This window comes from Notolabrus celidotus, chromosome 13, assembly GCF_009762535.1.
Source record: "Notolabrus celidotus isolate fNotCel1 chromosome 13, fNotCel1.pri, whole genome shotgun sequence".
Taxonomy (NCBI): Eukaryota; Metazoa; Chordata; class Actinopteri; order Labriformes; family Labridae; genus Notolabrus; species Notolabrus celidotus.
The window spans coordinates 22,159,711-22,180,413 of record NC_048284.1 but is presented as its reverse complement, the minus strand read 5'-3'; the positions used below and the strand labels follow the sequence as shown (position 1 = coordinate 22,180,413).

Below are 20,703 nucleotides of genomic sequence, written 5' to 3'. Positions count from 1 at the left end.
TGGGCCAAGCAGTGATTGGTGGGGGGATTGGGGGCCAAGAGGGGTGCAGGTCGGCTGTTCAAAGGCTGGCTTTTTGCATTGTTGGTCAGTTGGGGATTAGGGTCCACTGTGCAGCAGAATAGCCCCTCTAATTAAAAAGGATAAGAAGGCAGAGAAATAGTGAGAGGCACGGGAGGAAGCAAAGAGAGAGGGAGGAGAGGGGAAAGCAAATTTGCAGAGAAAAGAAAAGAAAAGAAAAACTGTTTTCAGTGTCACTCCTGCAGCCGAGCCCGTCGATTCAGACTGGATTAACTTTACACTCCTCCTCCCTCTTTCTCTCTGTCACTCTCTCCTTAAATCTCTTTCTGTCAGTCTTTCTATCTCGCAATTTCCTAGCTTTGTTCTCCACATGCACTATGTTTCCTTGAAAGTACAGTTAAAGTGAGCGTTCAAAGCATTTAGATGAACCTTGAAAGTAAAGTTTTGGATGTAAACAGTAACAAAACTTCAGTAAGCTCAGTTATTTCAGTTATTTTACACACGTCGAAAGAGCAGCAAGAACACAAATGCAGACATTATTTGCTATACTGCAGGTTTGCAAGGACTGAATGTTTCACTGTATTTTAACCCAGCCTCCTGCACCAATTTGTGTGTGTGTGTGTGTGTGTGTGTGTGTGTGTGTGTGTGTGTGTGTGTGTGTGTGTGTGTGTGTGTGTGTGTGTGTGTGTGTGTGTGTGTGTGGCTCAGTATTTGCCGTCATCAGAATGTGAATAGAGTTGCTGTGTGTTGTGCCCCAGATGCTGGCTGTCAGTAGGTGGGCTGTTTGCCGTGGAGATGCCAGGTTGTTTTTTTGTTTGGCCCTCCTCTGTCCCGCCTGCCTCCCTCCCCTCGCTTGATGGGGGGTCCAGGGTTCCCTGGGGCTGGTCCCTGCTGACCATTACCCAGGTATGAGGCCTCTCAGTTTGGCTAACACTAGCCACAGGCCACAGGAGGTAAACGAGGTACCAGCAGGGACAAGACATTCAACCCTCCCCTGGGCAAAGCTCAAGCGGTGGATGTGTCTCAATGAAGGGCATGAATATGATATGATGTAGGGGAGTTGGGGGGAATAAAATGGTAGAAGATATGGTATCTTAAAAGATGTGTTGTTAACACCTAGTTTCATTTAACTCATCTCTGCTGATTTTGTTCCAGAAATATGGTACAGATTAACAGTTTTCAAGTCAAGAGTGTTAGCTGGCCTTTACATGGACCTTGCTTGCTCTGTGATCATTTTGCTGCATGCTAGTTATATGGAACGATTTTGACTGCAGGCAAATTAAATTAGCCGACCAGCTACATGTAGCTGTCAGACTTACACTGCATTCATGTGTTGTATCTGCTTTCTTCAGTGACATCAATGACTGTCATAGTGAAGTTGTGTCTCTTCTCTGCTGTCTCCTCTGTGAAAGTAAAACACGTAAGACACATATTTGGACGGGACAAGAGCTTTTCCTAAACTCAACCAGCTTTGACGCCAAGACCTTACCAAACTGTGACAGTTTGTAGTGATTAAACTTAAACACCCATCGTCAGTTTATAGTCATTGCAAAATCTGGAGGCAGTTCAGATACAGTTGCAGCCAAAATACACAAAACTCAAAGTCTACGGTTGTAAACTGAAAATCACAAACAAATATAAGTTACCTCTATTTGAGGTTAAATTTGTAGTTATGTTATTTTAGGAGGTCCCTTTATGTGCTAGCCTTTCAACAAGCCTGGACATCCTCAAGGCTGTCTATATTTTTCTAAGACACAATGTGCCATTTTCTTATCCGGGCATAGTTAGGTGCATTTTACAGGAAAAAATGACATGTTGGGATAAGGACTACTTTGACAGATTATGATTACTATATGATTTAGGATTATTGGGGAATGATTTATGCATCAAAGTTTTTATTTCGTTATTAAAATCATTAAATACTTAAATAGTTGGGTTCTGTGTAAAAAAAAATGTCTTAAATGTAAAAAAAAAGGATCTGCAGACTTTCAGTACTTCATTATGATGCTTATGCTAACATGGTAAATCAAAAATCTTGTAGCACATCATTTTGGATAAGGCCTTTGACATATAGTTATTTTGATAGAGTTTATCTGGGCATTTAAAATGTTTGAAAGCTAATGGAGTTGAAAAGACTGCATGGTCTTTTCTGTGTTGTTTCCCTTAAACACCTGCCACCTGCTGTCTGAAGCTCATACAGACTCTCCTGGTAAGTTCAATAATCAGGACGCTGAATCAGTTTGTTTTTGAAATCATCAATACATGTATTGCTTCCTCCAACAAAACTATCAATAAATCTATCAATATGAGCGTGCAGATGGTAAAAAGCAAGCATTCATACAATCCCGTGTGTATCTGTGTGTGTGGGGGTGTGAGTGTGTGTGTGTGTGTGTGTGTGTGTGTAACAGATGGGGTTGGCTGAGTGGGCCAAGACATTGATTTGACCTTGAGATGGACGGATGAACTGAAATGATGCAAAAGCTGAGGATCAAGTAATAACACACTCAAGGCAGACAGACAGACAGACAGACAGACAGACAGACAGACAGACAGACAGACAGACAGACAGACAGACAGACAGACAGACAGACAGTATCATTCACGTGTCTACTAGAGTACAGGAACTAATCATCTTTGGTCCCAGAAACTTTTCTTCTCTGATACCAAAGTTTGCTGCTCCCTTGAATTATAAAAAGAACAGACTCTTAATGAACTGATCTCATTAGAGGCTTTAATTCTGCGTATTAATGATTAGGAGGCAGACATCTGGCTGTAGATTTTCTGCCAGATGTATTTATGATTGAGGTAGACTTGATTTACTTGTTATTTTATGTTTGTTCATGTATTACAATCACATCTTGTATCATGTTTGTATTCATTGCTGCTCATTCTTTGTCCGAAACTGTTAGCTGAGCTGCTGCTTCTCTTGGCTAGGACACCCCAAGAAAGATGTTTAGTCTCAACGAGTTTCTCCTGTTAAAGAAAAATGGAATAAAAATGCTTTTTAAAAAATGAAAGCATGTTCAGTATAAACTTGCTAATCACAGATGGAAATTATAGCGTTTTTAGGAAGTTGACAAGGCCTCAGCTCAGTGTGTACAAAGCGAAAATATACTAATGTGAGTCAAAATGTTAAAAAAATAGAAAATGCATGGAAACCAAGGGGGTAATAAGAAAACCTAGACCAAGACCATGAGATACATGGCAACAAACACAGAAAACATGAAAAACCAAGAAGTCCAGACACTCCTTATCACTTGCTGAAAACAGGTGCGGTGTATAAACATAGAAGAAAACTTTTCCTCATGTGGATTTATAATAGCTTGTTTTATTCCAAATATCAGAATTATAATTAGACTCAGAATTTGCATTATGGCTTTTTTGGTTTAACACCACTTAAAGTGTATACTGTACATGGAGTGTAATGATACAGTATTTTTTTACATCCTTATATGGTTCAATGATTAAAATATTATCATTACAAAGTGTAAACTCTTATCAATATCATTTTCAAAACACTTAAGACATCAGACAAATATTTGTATGTTAAAAAAAAACAGATTATTTTTTCATTTTAAGCTCTTTTTTAGTGAGATGGCATTTTAGCAGTCGTGGTCCTTCAATTGAATCACACTGAAATTGTTGCTGATTTTGTGATATCAACAAACATCTTGTTCAAAGAATCAGACATAATAACACATCCTGAATACACTCATGGTTGATAACCTGTACAGAAAGAGACAAACATTCAACATCCAATCTAACAGTTAACTTTGAATCCATTAGCCACAAAGTCTTTGTATCTTATTTTCAATCCTTAATGTTCTGTAATCACGCACACCAGTCGCATAGGGGGCAAACAAAAGACAGCAGAAGGAGGAGGAGGAGGCAGCACATCACTCTTCCTCATGCCAGCCTGTATTATCAAACCCACAGTGACAGAGTGTTATATCTGAGTCCCACGATTCTTAGCCTTCAATTCGTCTCCCTACAGCAGTAGCAGAAGGAGAAAGCGTGACTCCTTCAATCTGCCCGCAGACAGGAGGAGGGCAGATTGCCACAGACATTAACAAGAGACTTCACCTTTTTACAACCAGCAGCCCGTTTAGCTCAAACGCTCCCCCGGGCTGTCAGATATTTTCCGATGAATTATAAATCAGAGCTGGAGATGAAAGCGCTCAGTGGGAGCCAAGAACAACAAGGGAACAGATCTGTAAGACTGTTTGTTTTATAGGGTCTCTAAGGGAAAATAACACTATCTGTAAAACACTTCACTTTAAATCTCTATATTAGTAGAAATGTTGTTTTTACTCATTTGATGCCCACAGTTTCTTATTGACAGCGCTGACTTTGTTATTGCAGTAGGTTATAAAAATGTGTAGAAGATTTTCTCCATTATAGACAAAGCAAGGTTATTATTAATAAGGTGGTATTGATTTAAGTCTTGCTGTCTAATAAGCAGCAGCCTCACATTCTGTTCATCTGGCATCTAGACTGCTAATTACTCCTCTAACCTGCTGCTTGTTTGGGAGCATCAACCAGATTAATTTTGGGCTACTGCATGAGACCAAGACTGGTCAAAATGGAGTATAAACAGATTAAAATAAAAGCATTTAATCCAGACAGAGAAATTTAGAATGAGTCTTATGAAGATACATGTCCGAGCTGTGAGCTGTATTGATAATCCAGTGGCCTTGATTTTCTTTATGAGTGGTTAAATCCAGAAAAGTTAATAAAAACATTATTTTAATGCTGCAGGGGGGGAGGGGGTTGTCCTTTTATACATGTATTTATTTTCTTTTTTTGTGAGAATTGTGGAACACTCCCCCCCCCCCTATAATCTGCTTTACAGGGTTACACAGACTCAAACCGTGACACATCCCCAAGAAGTTATTTTCACTTCCCACTTAAAAAACACTGCTTCTGTTCTGCTGGCTCAGCTGTTTCCATTATTTTCCTTTTGATCCTTTCCTGACAATTGAATCCGCGAGCTGTAGCTTTAATCTCTAAGTGTTATACCCTGAACCAAATTGACCTGATGGCCATTTAGCTGCTCCGTGCAGGTGCTCGGCTCTGATTGGCTGCTCTTGATCACTACATCACACCTTTACCTTATTCGATAACTGGAACACGGCGCGTTCCTATTTACACATGATTCATCATAAACTATTTTCTGTGTTCTTATGATTATATTACGTCAATATTACGAGATAGTACAGCGCTATAGGCCTAGGTGTGCTTTTGAGTTGATGCTGCCACGCACAAGGCCGCTTTCCTCCAGCTGCTGCTCCTCTCACACCTCTGCACATCATATTTTCTCTCATTTCCATTGGCTGGTAAATTCCTCTCCTACTCTCTCTCTCTCTTTCTCTGCCTCTCTCCCTCCATAAATACTGAGCATCTCTCTATATTACCCGCATCCAACAAGCTTACCGGGAGGAAACTAATCACAGCCGCCTGAAAGCAGAACGACAGACTACGAAAAAAATACTTTTTTTAAACAGGCGTCAAAAGACGAAGTAAGTGGTTTTTTTTCTCTCATTTTAACAGGCTGAAATTAATAAAATTAGTGTGGTGAAAAATGTTTTCTTGAAAGCCAGCCGGTCCGCGTGCGCTAGGGGTGATCGAGCCTACAGGGAGGTAATTGGGGAGGCGGGCTGGAAAGGAAACTTTTCTGCCCCGCGCCTCTGTGAGCTGCAGCAAAGAGGCATTCAAGCGATTAATAGCAGCCTACAACTTCAGAAAAGACCACTGCTGCTGCTGTTTGACTACACGCTCTCTATGTGGTCATGCATTCAGAGAAAGGAAGAGAAGCCCACTCAAAGTTACATTTTAAGTTAACACAATCATTTACCTAAATTGTAAATCACAGGTATTGCATTTACAGCAAAGGTTTCAGATTGTTGGTTGCAACTTAAGCATGAGGTATTTTGACAAAAAAATAAAGAATATAGTTTGATATTTATTGTTCAAATTTGCACGATCAAATCTTATATTTTAAACTTGAACATTGAAGTTGCAAATGTTAAGGCTACACATCAAACAAAAAATATGGTCTAAAATGAATGCAAACACTCAGAGAATCTATGCACAGAATAACAGAACCGATAAAATAATATTTCTGGAATAATGGTTTGAATATGGGTCAGATTGGGAAAGTGAGTGTCAGGGTTGGTTGGTCTTATTTAGGCGGGTGGGGGGTGTTCATGAGTGGTTTCGGGTGTGTGTGTGGGGGGGGGGGTGGGGGTGCAGGTTGTCTGGCAGTCAGCTGGTCTGATAAACACAATACCACGCTTTGTTTTATTTTCGTGACGCAGAAAATCGCGGAGGCCTGAATGCGGAGTCGTGGCTGGCGTCCTGTAATCAGGCCAGCGCGTGCCGTCCGGATTATCTCGTTAATTTCTTACAGAGAGGGGAGAAAAAAAATCTCTTGTAGCCGATAATAATTAATGGCTGCATGGGAGGGATTTTATCATTATCATTATTATTATTGAACGGATGTGGAGCGACCGGTAGCTCGAGGGTGAAAAATGACAGATTGAGTGCTGAGGAGTGGCCGTTATTGGCTGGATAAGAAGCAGGGAGAGGGGAGCACCCCGGGCCCTGGGAACTTTATGCTACAGGTAGGTGTCACTGAAGACGTTAGAAGAGGCCTCGGGAAGCAACATATGGTGTACACTGTAATTAGCTATTATTAAATTCAGTAGATATTATGGCTTTATAGCGTTCTTTATTTAATGGTTGCATTCAATATCCTTTGTCTTTTATAGGCTTCCGTGGCTGACATTTGTCTTATTCGCTACAAAAAAAATTGAGTGATATTTTTTTCTAAATGGTTATTCTGTTTTCTTAAGGTGCTAGGCAACACTTCTATAGTCACATCATTTTATCAATACAGCCCTAAAAAAGTGTAATATCCAATGATGGACACTTTTTTATATTCCTATGAATTGCTGTCACAAATTATTTAATACTGCAATAATGTCAGAACATAAAACTATTTGCTCTCGTTTTTTTTCTCAAAAAGGTTACAGGACATTTAAATGTTTTTTCTTTAGATTAACACTAAATATATAAAAGGTCTCGTTTGATTTCGCCCACACTGAATTAACATTTTTGAAGTACAATATGTGACTTCCCTCCATGTCAAACTTCCATTTCCACTGTGGGTGTAAATATCTGTAGTGGTCCATCTCCTTGTTTGTTTGGATAAAGATGAAGTGTTTTCCTCTCTAATCAACACTTTTCGGTAGTCTCACCTTACAAATCTAATTACCGGGAGCCATTCATTAAGAGAGGAGGAGAAAGGAGGGGGAACAACCCTGAGAAGTGTTACTTATATGTCCAAACTTGGTCTGAGGAATGCCTCCATGTTTCTAATTATTTGTTGAAGTTTTCCTTCATATTTTAATTTCGTTAGATTTGAATGTACAAGGGTTTTAGTGGAAACAAACAATAGCCAGGGTTATAGAAATGAAGATGTTGAGTTGTATGTGAATGCGCGCTCAGTTTGCAGTATTGGCCCCTTTGTTTGCGCCCTTAACTCTTTTGTTATCAGCATTACTTATCGGTCAACAGTGGGCTTTGTTTCTGCAAATGGCCCCCCAATCAGCTGTCTATTTAGCTTCGCCTAACCTGTGGGTATATGCTAATTGAGAACCCGGTTGGGGCCCACGAGTGTGCGCATTTTAACGACAATGTTTTGTTTTGGTGCTTCTCGAAGAGGAGTGTGTTTGGGGAGGGGGTGGTAGTGGTAATGGGCGGGGTTACTGTAGCAGTTAGTTTGTGCTGTAGTGGTGGGGGGTGATGGCGTAAACGCCTGTCAGCCAGACAGAGCATTCTCAGTCCAGCAGGGACAGCTGGGGGTCTCCACTCGGCTTTAAGAGCCCCGCGAGTCCGAGGACGCCCACTTCTCAAAACTCGCCGCGGTGCGTAAAGGCTGTGCGTAAAATCCAGCGCACAGAGACGAAAACTAAACAAGCTTCCTGTCGTATGTCCCGCTTCAGGTTGGCCTGGACGAGGTGAATAATCAAACAGGGACTCAAGAGGATTTAAAGACATTCTCTTTACCACGTTTCTTCTTTTTTCCTGATTGGAACTCCCTGATCCGACCGCCAACATGATGTCCTATCTGAAACAACCGCCGTACACGGTGAACGGACTGAGCTTATCTGCATCAGGAGTGGACCTGCTGCATCCTTCAGTGGGATACCAAGGTAATAAACACAAAGGTGCCTTAACATGCTAAGGCAAATAGAAATAATAAGGCTGTTTGATATTGTATGCGTAAATTATCTGAAATGAAACAGATTGAGCTGCTCGTTTACACTGTTAACCGAATAAATGACTTTGGATTTGTTATACTGCCGGCAATAAAAAAATAACCTCATCAGCACTTTTGAAGTTACCCTTGAATTACATGAGACAGTGTAATTTGAAATATAAAATAGGCTCATAGAACTCAAAGGTTAAAATCATGTCCTAATTTAGGATTTTTATTGGACTTTTAAGGAAGTTTGTTAATTTCAAAGCTGTCTTATTTGATTTCTAATTTCCGTATCCATTTTTCTCCATTGTCTTCAGGCCCCCCTCGCAAACAGAGGCGAGAGAGGACGACTTTCACGCGGGGTCAGCTCGACATATTGGAGAACCTGTTCGGCAAAACCCGGTACCCTGACATATTCATGAGAGAAGAGGTGGCCTTGAAGATCAACCTACCCGAATCCCGCGTGCAAGTAAGTAAAGAAACCCCGAGAACAAACGTTAAAACTAATCAATAGCTAGTCAATTGTCTCTGAGGGGTGAGATAAGTGTCCTGAAGATGTGCCCGAGGCGATATTTTGCTTGCAATATATTGTTCCCATTGGAGTTGCTAAATTAAACCTACATCTAAAGCAAGCCCTTCAGCCTGCTGTTTTCAAAATCAAATTCATGTTTAAGACTTTAGGGTGATGTACTTAAATTAATGAACATCGAAAATGCCAAATAATTCCATATTTTTCTAAGCCATAGTGTGGTTCTCTTCCTTTTGGCTTTGTTATGGATGACCTGCATATTTTATTTAAAATATACAATAACACTGTTGAGTTTCAAGAGTTTCTTTAAAACAATTCTAATTCTTAAATTAAATTAATTAAATATTTGTTTTTCTCTCAGGTTTGGTTCAAAAACCGACGAGCTAAACACCGGCAGCAGGCCCAGCAAAGCCAAAGCGGAGCGCAGAACAAAGTGGTCAGTAAACCGGTGAAGAAAAAGTGCTCTCCGGTCCGGGAGGGCAGCTCAGAGAGCGGAGCCAGCGGTCAGTTCACGCCGCCCTCCAGCACCTCTCTTCCGACAGTGAGCAGCAGCAGTGCGGTGCCGGTGTCCATCTGGAGCCCGGCCTCCATTTCCCCTCTGTCGGACCCTCTGTCCACCTCCTCCTCCTCGTGCATGCAGCGCTCCTACCCCATGACCTACACGCAGGCGTCCGGCTACAACCAGGGCTACACGGGCTCCTCTTCCTACTTCACCGGGATGGACTGCGGCTCCTACCTCTCGCCTATGCACCACCAGCTCTCCGCCGCGGGCTCAGCAATGAGCCCCATGGGCGGCAGCGGTGTGTCAAGCCACCTAAGCCCGGCATCCTCGCTCTCCTCGTCTGCGTACGGAGCGGCAGGTCTGGGCTTCACTGGAGCTGCGGACTGCCTGGACTATAAGGACCAAACATCATCGTGGAAGCTCAATTTCAACGCGGACTGTTTGGATTACAAAGACCAGTCAGCGTGGAAGTTCCAAGTGTTGTGAGAGGAGAGAAATTAAGGAACAATTTCCACAGAAACAGACTTTTACAGGCGAATTCAAACCCCAAAGTTGGGTGTTAATAACTACAGGCCCCAACTTCTACCTCCAGGACAGCAGGTCTCACTTGTTGGGTTAATTTATTGAACATTCAGACTGATTTCTCCCTAACTTTGATCAAGGACACGGAACAAATGTGCTGACCAAAAGGAAAAAAGGATCAAAAGAGTCTAAGTTGGGTTGAGTTTGAGGAGTAGGTCAGGTTTTCTTCTCTAAGCTCCTTAAAGACTCCCCTCTCTCTCTCTCTTGTCTTTTTTTATTTTGTTGGCACGCTGAAGGGCCCCTTTGATCAAAGCAGTAGCGTGCGTGTGTGTGCGTGCGTGCGTGCAAGTGTGTGTGTGTAAGGGCAGCTCAGATATGAACCAGGATGCACTATTAATTTATGAGAAATGTGTTTAGTAATAAGAGACAATCAGTCCGTTTATGTGTGCTCAAAATGTCCTTTAAGTGTTTTCGATTTTTTTTTTTTCCTTACATGTGTTAGATTTCTTTTTAAATTGTAATTCTTTGTATGCAAGTTTGCCACAAACCCAGCTGTGAATTTGGTATGTTTATTTCCATGTCTCGAGTGTTCAATGATAAATCATTAAACGGACATATTAGTTGATTGAAATAGGGAGTACAGGGTGACTTAAGTCAGCAGCAGCAGATGAGGTTCATTTGAGCTGTGAGAAAGACAAACACACTAAATGACAATAAAAAACCACTTAATGACACAATGCTGTGACTGTATTTGTATAAATCGAGTTTTCTCTTTGTTTCACTTTTTGTTATCTGTTTCTGCACAAAATGTTACTTTCTGTCATCTATTACACTTTAAAATTAAAGTCATACGTTGCTATCCATTCCAGCATCACCAAAGCCTAATGATAAATTTCTCATATTTCATGTTGTAACGTCTACATCACATCATAGAGTCCATGATTTCCGTACAGGCTGGAATGTGAGATATGCTAGAGCTATGTTAATCCGGGCTCTTAAAGAGGATAATCCAACATTTTTATTGACGGCTGCTCTCTGGTTGAAGGCGCACCGCTGCTTAGTTCACACGGAGAGGAGAGAAATGAGTTCAACTGCCCAAGAGTCCAAGGAAATAGCCTACATGGGTTTACAGACGGCTCACATAAAAGAAAAAACAGACAGAAAATGCAATAGGGAAAAAATACTTTTTTAGCCATACAGAGGCATGTAATCCGGGCGAAATTTAAATTGGTCTGCTCTCTTTTACAAAAAAAAAAAATTTCCATCTCACATTTAACCAAACATATACCACATTAAATCATTTAGGCTTTAATTAAATTAAGTTAATTTAAGAACAGTCTTAAATCTCTACCAAACAAGTCAATATAGACATCTGTTGCAGAGATTAGCCACACACGCGCGTTTCAAGAGAGAGTATCGTAAGCACGTTCAGGAGCTCGTGCACGGATTAAAGACAAAGAAGAAGAGGAGGGCTCGTGCTATTAGCTTCATTACGATCAGACAGGACACAAGGGGCTTCTCTTTCCAGCTCTAGTGTGACTTTTGCTGCCGTCCGTGTTAGTGACTTGAGCTCATTTGACCCCCAATTTACACCAGGTGACATCCCAATTAGCCCACGGAAAGGCAATCATGGAGCACTGTCTGTTTCCAAAACGTCTTTTAATATTTAGTCAGTTTTTTTTATTGACAACACTTTACTTTGATAGTGCATAAAAATGGTTACATTTACTATAATGGAAATAATTTAAAGTTGCCACGTGCCAAATACTTTCAGCATGCATCACGCTGAAAGTGGAAAATGTATTATATCATGACGTAAACAAAGCAAAGTCATGCTAAGGCAACAATCAATATCGGAAAATATAAGCCAATCGGCTTTTTAATGAGCCATGCCGTATAAAATATACTGTGAATAAACCCTTCACCCATCATTACAACAACTGTCAAATTCATGAGCCAATCAAGATCTAAGGACCGACTGTAACAAGAAACTACTTCTTTTTTTAAAACTTTGCTCGTAATTCCATGATCTCTTATTTCCTCATTGCAGTACCTAGTCCTCCAAATACTAGTTGTATATTTTCTAGCACTGATTTTCAAAGCCTCAACAGGTCCAGTGATAAAACTGAGAGCAGCAGACAAAGTCAGTGTCTCTGCCCGAGTTTCCTTTTAGTCTGTTCGGTTTTAATAAAGCACCCGCAGTAACAAGGGACTCTGGTTCCGGTAGACGTGTTTCCATTATCCCCTAATCGCATGAGGATGTAAGACAAATAGTTATAATAACAAAATAAGCCTCGGAAGCTTCTTCTGGACGGAACGTTTGATGCACCGGCTCCTTGAGGCAGACTTTCCCCCGAGAGGCGCAGCCGGGGCTTCACAGGTTTTCCCGCCGGAGGGAGAGGGGATCCGAGCGGCCTACGGAGGGATGAGGGGTGACACTACCTCCAAGAGTCAACGTAACACTTTACACCTGATTGATAGATACTGCATCTGTTAAATGCTAAAATCTGTTGGTACTTTAAAAAATGTCAGAATTCTTACCCTATTTCGGCATCATTTGTTTCAGAACGTTGTAATATCATTATAAGCCTATATCCCTGGCCATGAGGTGTACCTTTTATATTCTCTTGTGATAACTACTCTCTATCTTTAACTGTATTGTAAGCTTTAATTTTATCTAAAGGCCTCAAATGGTTTATTGTACAACTACAGCATACATCATACAGTGCCCATATGATCAGAGGTTGGGCAAAGTTTTCATTCAGTTTCAACTATCAACTCACTATTTCTTTAAAGGTATTATCATTTAGGCTGGTTGCTTTTTTTTAATAGACTAGTATCATGATAGATACATACAATTTCAGCTTTAAATGCAAAAATCTTTCAGGTGACTGCTTGAATGGACAAATGATTATTCGAATATTGAGTCTTTTTAATGATTTTTACACCATATATCACTATTATGTTCCGTAATATGTCTATCAAACTAGCAGTTGAAATAAATCATTGAAAGATTTTAAATATAAAATGAATGTTCAAAAACATTTACCTGTTTTGCTCTTTAGTCCAACTTAATCTACTTAATTGGCCAATTTAAATGTGAAAATGTATTAGTTTTTCTTTATAACAATGTAACTTCTTTTGTAGTCCACTTGTGTCAACTGTATTTTAATTGGGTCGGATTAAATCAGCTGGAATATTGGGGATGAAGAAATCAACATGTCAATAACAGAAACCTTTGATAAAACATAAAAACATGTTGGTAATTTAAAAAAGAGCCAATTTTTTGATCAGCTGCACAGCGACACTGACAGACGTCAGACTCTGTCCTCTGAGAAAGTGGATTAAGTGAAAGTTCTGGGGCATAAGGGCAAACATGTGAGCACAGTGTAACGGCCGTTTTGGTACAGAGGGATATGGAGCTGATTTCAGTGCAAAATAAACAAAAAGATCAACTGAACATACTTTCTTTTATGACAAGGAGAATATGGGATATAAACGGCCAATTTGTTGGTGAGAATTTAACTAAAGACTATTGTTATGCATAAGTACGTGTCCTACATTCTCCGAGAGAGCCATGTCTATCACATATCAACACAGAAACACATACATAATTCATCTGCAACAACAACAGTCCAGGAATCTCATTTAAATGACTGGAACAATAGCGTTTCTGTACTCTCGTCAGACTGACGGTTGAAGAATATGTTAAATGGTTAAAAGTACAGCCTTAACTCTTTATGACCCGCTCAATCTGTGTTAAGCCATTAGAGTGATTTTATCTCCTGGATTACACAATCTGATGAGATTAAGCTCAATTCTATCAGATGCTTACACTAAACGTTACCATGTGATGTTTTAATGGGACTTAAGGCAACACAAAATGTTCCTTTAATAGCTACAAACACTCAACTAGGGTTCACTTTGAGACTAGTTCAGCTAAACTTACTGTTAACAGGATCAAAAAATAAAATATAATCAAAGACAAAAGGAAACCTGGTACATCTTTCCTCTTACTGTGACAGAACCTCTCTCTTAAACTAAGGCCAAAGGTAACCAAAAGGTCTTGTTGTACAGAATCTAAACCTGATTTGATAGAGCAAACTTTAACTGCTACAACCTGTAAAATCATTGTCTATTTTTAGATAAAGTTCAGTCGTGCAAGGCAGTGCTTGTTTAGAGTATGACTTAGCTGTGATGTACAGGAGTTTTCACATTTTTAAACTGTATCTTTAGAGCGGCACATAGTTGGGTGAAAAAGAGAAAAATAACTGTCTCCTTAGATGTTTTAACAATAAATGTTGCTGTTGTGTTTGCTGAAAAAGTTAAAGAGTTGTTGAAGAATTATCTGGTACCATAGGAGAAGTAGGACAATAATACAATGCTGAATTACTTGAGGGTAGAAGGAATAAAAAGGTAAAAAGCCTAAATCTAAAATCCTACCAAAGTATTGGAGTGTTATGGATAAAATAATGACTGAATTATCATCAAACTGTCTGGTGTGGTTAACATATACAATATTAATTTCTGTACCATAAAGGTTTTTAGCAACAGCAGCAGTAATAATCTTGATTACTTTATAGTTGTTAGCCCCGCAGTGATACTTGACCTAAGAGTCTCACCTCATCTGGGACTTCAAAGACTTTCAAAAGTTTTGTCTAATCTCTGCTTCCATCTGAAAAACTGTATTGTTTCAGGTTTTAGACCTTATTTAGTATGTTGTTTGTATTATGTTCCCTTGCAGTGTGAATTTTCCCCTGTCAGACAAGGAGATCTCAGGAGGAGACATCAAACAGAAGCTGTGGTAGCCACGGTGTAATGTTTTACAACATATTTCAGATACAAACTGCAGATCCTTTTATTTCACTGCACCATATTTTTTTACTATATTTCTTACTCTCTTTAATTTATTTCTTTCTCAACCCCTGGAAAATATGTTTGTTCCAAAATTCATAGCTGTTTTATGTTCAATGTTTGCAATAAAGTTTCAAAGGCTGTCAGATGTGGCACGAGTTGTACACTTGAACAATGGGTTTTGCCTTTATAGTAATGCAACAAGTTATTGATCACATCTTCAGTATCAGCTAATCACTAGAAAAGAACATGTTGGAGAGCAGAAGAGACTATAAGGCAGTGTCACTCCATGTGGATGTTTTCCTCATCCTGTTACTTGTAGCTCTTATAGGTTCAAACAGGTGTTCCATCAAATAGTGCTCCTGGTCAAGATGTGCTATTAAGCCCTTTGCACATGCTTCAAGCAAGAATCCTGGGTGCTTTTCTCTTCAGGAAGCTTTATTTGATAGAGGACATCAGTCTATCGAGATACACTTCTTACATTTTAAAAGATGCTCTCCATATTAGGAAAATGAAAATGAAGAGAGTGGTGTATCCTAAAGTGATTCTTCAATGGGAGCATTGTTTGTTAGGGGGGGCTGGTATATTTAGATACTCTCCCTCTGAAATCTCTGAATTCACATGATGTCATCACCCCTCACCTGCTTGCTTGTGGAGAATTTTCCCTATCTTTCCATGCTGGGTTCTCACATCAACTCACACTGACTTAAATTTCACAAGTGATTAGCAGGACTTGCTTTTAGGACTTGTCTAGTTTTAACAGGGAACTGTCTCCATTGTTTAACTAATAACAACTCTGAACATATGAATTCTCAAACAACTGACACACAGCCAATAATTACTGAAATTAGCTGATTTGTTGTGCATTTAGCGGTGAGTGTTCATTTTCTGTGTTGTATAAGGTTGCTGCGTATTACAGAGAACATGCAGCTTTTAATCTAAACATTATTAAATATTGAACACTGTTGGACATTGAGACCAAGTGACCAGATGATTTTGGGAACAGCTCATCGAGTGTTTTGTGTTGAACAAAAAACTGCTTCTGAAGCATGTTTTTGTTTACTTCCAGGTTTGTTTGGCACTTGTTCAATTTAAGCTGGAAACTGCTGCAGAAAATGTTCACAAACTGGACCTCCTGAGTGCTTCTCCAATATATAAATAGTTGCTTTTGCCATCTGCCGATGCTATTTTGGTATCACAGCCATGGCACTCTTTGCAGGATTTTGTTTTTCTTACAAGGAGGTGGAAGCTCTGCCAAACAAGACAGCATCCAGAAAAATAAATCTTGGTCATACTGTTAGAGATCATTTATGTGTGTATACAGTGCACTTACGAAGGCAACAGGCTGAGACATTTGTATCTTTCCTTTGGTTCTATTAAAATCAGTATCATGTCGTTTGATTTCTCAGTTTTGAAGGGAAAGCTTGCATGTTTTGAAAACCCTCCATTCTCCATGATGATTACAAGCCTTGTTTAATAATTGTGGATAAATATCAGATTTGTATCACAATCTGCATAAAAATCTCATCCAATAAAAAGTGTTCTAGTATAAACAGATTTTTAAAGACTGGACTGTGGACATATGCAAACCTCTTTAAACATTAACTGACCTTTAAATGGGGCTAGGATGTGAGCTTTGTGTCCAACCCTATGGCTGCAGTTACACATGAGCTACGTCACTAGAAGCCTTAGATTATTGTCATTTGAGGAAACAGCAAACACATTATACACACAGACATAAAGCAGAAAGCTGATTACAGGTTTAAAGAAAATCCAGCATATGTAGAAAAATAAATGAATTGCCACCCGAGAATTAGTGTTTTCCACAAAGTTAATGCCTAGTTAATTTTTCTTTCTTTCTTTTTTAAGCATCCATTTAGCATCAGTACATTCCAACCCTGGATTAAATCCACTGTGGACACCCTGCCAACAAAGCACTCCTGCCTTCACGAGCACAGACCATTAGCAGGAAAATCATAAATCTCCTTATAAGAGCACCAGGGAGATGTTGTAATAACAGATTACATGCATTTAATGGTCAAATTTACATCCATAAGCTGAAACTGAAAGCACATCACATACAGATGATTGAGGCAAGCTTTTAAAGGAAGCGACAGAAGACTGAAGAGGCAAATATGTAAAGACTGCAGTCAGTTCATAACTGCAGTGTATTCCCAGTTTGATCTGGTAACTATACTGGTGAATCTGAGAAGGTTGGTAATGTTTAGTTAAAAAGTATTCCTGCACGTCTTCTCTCACAAGTAGTATAATTAAGTATATTATAGTTATGACGATACTATTTGCAATAGGAGGGAAGTTTAGACATTTTTGCGGGTGTCATCTCGACAGTTATTCTCCTTTAACTTCAAATATTGTAACATTTTTAATCCTCCTCATACTGGGTTGTCACTGGTCAAATGATATGAACGTCATCACCACTGTTCACTTTTGCAAAATTTTCCAAATATTTTCCGTTGCATTCTTACATTAGCTCACCTTGACTTCGCATGGAAATTTTATAAGGGGTCAGACTCCTGAAATTAGCTGAATTACGCGGTAGGATTGAGCCCATTTTCAGCAGCTGATAGCCTAGCTTTGGTCCCTGTTCTCTGGATACTCTGTGGGTAATAACCTTATTGTTGACAAACATGTCAATTGAAACCCCACTTCAATAATAAACAAACTATCTCTTCAACACAAGGATGACTTGGTAGCTTTTTAACTTTGACACTAATCTGAATTTCATCAGCAAATTGGTTTGTCTTGTGGATGAAGTTTACTCATTCAAGTTATGAACTTTAATTGGCAGAACTACTCTTGTAGTTTAATAAATATTTTATTATAGTTACATTTTTAAAAGTTTGTGTATGGTTTCTTTATGGATTGTATTTACTACACTATTATTTAGACCATATCATTGTATAAATAAAAACATAAAAAAATGTCCTACACTTTTCTTTATATTTAAAGTAAAAACTTTATAAAAAATACTTTTATATTTTTAATGTCTAATAATTTAACACTTCAAGTACACCAAGAATAAAGTCACATCTGTGCCATCAGCTCAATAATTGGACCACTTGTAGATGAGTCGCAGCTTTAACTGCCAAACATCTCCTGTACTAATGTCACAATACAGAGGTCAAAGGTCAAGAGGCCTCCCACTGTGTCAAAAGACTGTACAGTGTTTAGAATCTACATCTCTACTCATGCCAATCTTACTGCAAGCACAAACAAACAGGCCATGATTAATGGGGATGAATTGAAAAGTCAACAGGTGAGCTTCAGGTAAGGCCGCAGAATTAGTTTCCTCGTTTCCTTTGCATTATTGACCTTCCTCCTCTTTCTTTGCCTCTATGTGGGCAGATGGAAAGGTGTACAGTGGAGAAGGATGGATGCAGAATTTGCTGACAGATGCCCACCCCGCCTCCTCACTTGCCCACCTGTTAATGGCAGCGTTGAGCTCCTGGACGCAAGCGTGTCTGCTGTGGACGCATGCTGGGAGGAGGCAGCCTGGGAGGGGTTGACTGGGAACACAGGCACGTGCTTTAACTGCGGAGATCTGTCTCCTGTTACACATCATGTATGAGGGCGTACTTTGGTTAGCTCTAGGTGTGTATTAACAGGTGCACGTGCATCTTTCAGTGTTTCCCCTTTCCTAAAAGCACAGACTATGTACCAAGTATTGATGTGTTTCTGGGTTTGTGGATCAATCATATGTGTGTGAGCGTGTCAGTGTGTGTGTGCGTATGTTTAGGGGAGCAGGAGGAGTGTGCCCTCGCCGCACCCCCACAGCCGACACACGCCTGGCCACCTGCTCCAGGATTAGAGAGCATGCGGATTACACGCGTCACAATGGAGATACACAAACACAAATATGCCCTCGGCCAACAAAGGACACACACACACACACACACACACACACACACACACACACACACACACACACACACACACACACACACACACACACACACACACTGGACAGCCTCACCACTAATCGCTTATAGCATCTTCAATATTTTATTAGTTTGGGGTATAATGACTCTGGAAGTGACGCGTGACATGGCAGATGATGTTTGTGTTTATGTTGACTGATGCGTTGAGGTACTAGAGGACAGATTTGAGTTTTTATCAAGAGTCCTTTTTACGCGTGTGTTTAAGGTTTCAGTGGGTTTGTACATGTGTGTGTAGGGGGGGTGTTTTGTCATGCCTGCTCCACTGTGAACACAACACTGTGTCCTACTTTCCTACCATAAAAACACTGTGACGTCAAAACAGAGAAACCAACGGGCAATTGTCATAAAGAGGTCCCTAAAACTGAGTATCAGCACTAACAAGGTGGATGACTTTACCAAAATGGAAAAAACTAACAAAAACAACAACAACTGTCATAAGCAACTAGTGGCTGTTTTTTGTGGGACATATTTTTTATGTTACAACAAAAAGGGTCCACTTAGAGATGAGTCAAACGGCCTCTCTCCACACAAAGTGCTGGTATGACTCAGTGGAGCACGGTGAGCCAGCATTAAGGAGCACTCCATGTGAAAGCACTACTTAAATGTCTCCTGTGGCTTGTATGGACGTAAAGCAAAATACCTTGATGCATTATTTCTAACCATTTTTGAAAGATTGTGTCTTTCAAGACCCTGAAAATCATGTAGGAAGGCAAAATACCATTACTGTGCCCTTTTGAAAATCAACATATGAATGTATCAATGTATTAATGATAAGGTCAACTACTTGTAGTCCAAGTAACCGAAGTCAGAGCACAAAAAAGTTATTTAACGTTTGTTAGAATAAAGTGAATACATCACATACACTTTATTTGACACTTTTCCCAATGTCTCTTCATAAAATACATTTTTGGGGCGCTGGTGGCCTAGCGGTCTAAGCGCTCCATGTATAGGCTACAGTCCTCGTCGCAGAGGTCGCTGGTTTGACTCCCAGCCTATCGAAAATTTGCTGCATGTCCTCACTCTCTACTCCCCACATTTCCTGTCTCTCTTCAGCAAGGCAAAAATGCCCCAAAACATTACTTAAAGAAAAATAATAATAATATAAAAAAAATTCAAAGCAAAAAGTTGTCTTTGAAGTTGCCTTGGTGAGGATGTTAGTTTCATTTTTTTTTTTAACATATAACCATACAATGGGTTTGGGGAGTAATTTGTCACATTTCAATAGGAGGACATGAATGAAAAATGTCACAAGTGAAGAAACAAAGGATTACAAACATCATCCTGAGGCTTTAGAGTAACCATCAGCTGCCTGCATGTAAATCTAACAGTCATCTCTGTAACACTTGCTTTTGTATGCATGATGTAATTCAGAGCTTCAGTGTCATCTACACATATTTTAATGACATGAATGAACTAAACCTATCACAGAAATTTTAGTAAAGTGATGTAAAAGTGTGCCAAGATCCTGATGTACGGCCAAACTATGAACTGTACATGAACTATTCGTGTGGTGCATTCGGGGACCTCACACACTTTTGGAGGAAGGTCTCTTGCCCTCTCTCCCCTCTTCTTCAACTCCTTTTTTTACCCATTGGGGTCGGCAGGTTTGTTTTGCTAAAGACCCCATCCCGTTATGACCTCATTCAGTTTGCGCTCAGTAATTGGTGGCACACTGACATACTGCTGTGTCGGGGGAGGGGCTGACACGCCTTGAGGGGGGCATCCCATTGTAAACATTCCTCCCTGACAAATAAAGCATTGTTACTGATGATTAACGGCAATGAGAGGTGCCTCGTGTGTGTGTGTGTGTGTGTGTGTGTGTGTGTGTGTGTGTGTGTGTGTGTGTGTGTGTGTGTGTGTGTGTGTGTGTGTGTGTGTGTGTGTGTGTGTGTATGTGTGTTTGGGGCAGGGAAAAGGATAATGAGGATGATGCAGGTGATGAATGATGATGACAGAGAGGTGTTACCACAGATTAACCTCATGCAGTGATGAAACTGAGTGTGATGACAGTAAATTTATGTTGTTTGATGTTGAAGATAATTGTCACACCTCC

General features: G+C 39.9%; 1 protein-coding gene and 1 long non-coding RNA gene across 4 annotated transcripts in view; one reads left to right on the top strand and one right to left on the bottom strand.

The window, feature by feature from the left end:
• Window positions 1–20,703, bottom strand: part of LOC117823699 — a 43,146-nt gene that overhangs the window by 11,168 nt on the left and 11,275 nt on the right. The window lies entirely within an intron of this gene.
• Window positions 6,565–10,553, top strand: LOC117823698 (homeobox protein OTX2-like). The gene is made up of 4 exons (XM_034698925.1): window positions 6,565–6,641; window positions 8,025–8,234; window positions 8,602–8,753; window positions 9,175–10,553. Exons 2-4 carry the CDS (start codon window positions 8,138–8,140, stop codon window positions 9,799–9,801), a joined length of 876 nt encoding a protein of 291 aa, XP_034554816.1. The 5' UTR covers window positions 6,565–6,641; window positions 8,025–8,137; the 3' UTR covers window positions 9,802–10,553.